This window comes from Procambarus clarkii, chromosome 52, assembly GCF_040958095.1.
Source record: "Procambarus clarkii isolate CNS0578487 chromosome 52, FALCON_Pclarkii_2.0, whole genome shotgun sequence".
NCBI classification, from domain to species: Eukaryota; Metazoa; Arthropoda; class Malacostraca; order Decapoda; family Cambaridae; genus Procambarus; species Procambarus clarkii.
Window position 1 is genome coordinate 9,782,876 of NC_091201.1, and position 932 is coordinate 9,783,807.

Genomic DNA, 932 nt, shown 5'->3' on the forward strand with positions numbered 1-932 from the left:
AAAAAAAAAAAAAAACTTTTTTCCTGTCACAGGTGAGGCATGTATATAGTGGGTATACAAAAACACTCGCCAATTCAAATGCAATGTTGTGTCAAAATTTCAAAGCAATCGGTAAAAAAGGTTTCGTAGATTTCCCTCACATGAAAAACACTTGAAAAACACCGCTTTTCAAAATAAGCATGTTTTTCCCCGTTACAGACATGACATCTATAGAGTATGTATATAAAAACCTGCTCGGATGCGAACGGAACAGTGTGTGGAAATTTCCAGATGCTGTCCCCCAACAGGAATCACAGTAACATCTTCGGACTCATCCGCACTGCTGAAATGATTGCAGCCACAAACTGTAAGGAATTCGTACGAATCCTAAACATCCTATACACTGCCAATGGTCTCCCAACATTTCATGTTCCTGAGGAACTCTTCACAACTTCAGCCTCAGCCACCGCCAGTGCTACGACTTCAGCTACAAATACTACTTCTGCCCGTGACATCACCATCTCTTCAATTTCACTGGCAGATATCCCGTCTACTGTCGCCCACCCTCTGCAACATGCTACAGATCCTGCAACTTCGTTGCAAACCGGCACTCCAGACCAACCATCTACTAATCCAGCTGTACCTGCAACTACACCAGCTTCACAGGAATCTACATCTGATGCTTCTGCATACTTCCTTCGGACGATGACTCACTGACTCTGTTGACATAGAGAACATTTACCTTCCCCAGAACGGACATATACCAGTGACTCTCAAGCAGTCATGGAACTACATCTACAACGTGAAAAAACTATTGCTGGATCTCCTGAGTTCAGACGGCTCACCAGCCGTATATATAACAAGAGCTAAGAAGAATACTTGCAGACTGAGTCAGAAAATAAGAATATCTGGATTAAAGCCGACACCATCCTCGAGAAATGCGACGAATCCAC

The 932-nt window shown here is 43.2% G+C and overlaps 1 protein-coding gene across 1 annotated transcript; it reads left to right on the forward strand.

Annotated features, from left to right (window-relative positions):
- Positions 1-270: 270 nt before the first annotated feature.
- On the forward strand, positions 271-696 carry LOC138352106 (uncharacterized). The gene has a single exon (XM_069304364.1). The coding sequence runs from the start codon at positions 271-273 to the stop codon at positions 694-696; it is 426 nt and encodes a 141-aa protein (XP_069160465.1).
- The last annotated feature ends 236 nt before the right edge of the window (positions 697-932 follow it).

What these genes read in the sequence shown, in the direction of transcription:
- LOC138352106 (XM_069304364.1), top strand. Translation starts at nt 271, where the DNA reads ATGCTGTCCCCCAACAGGAATCACAGTAACATCTTCGGACTCATCCGC.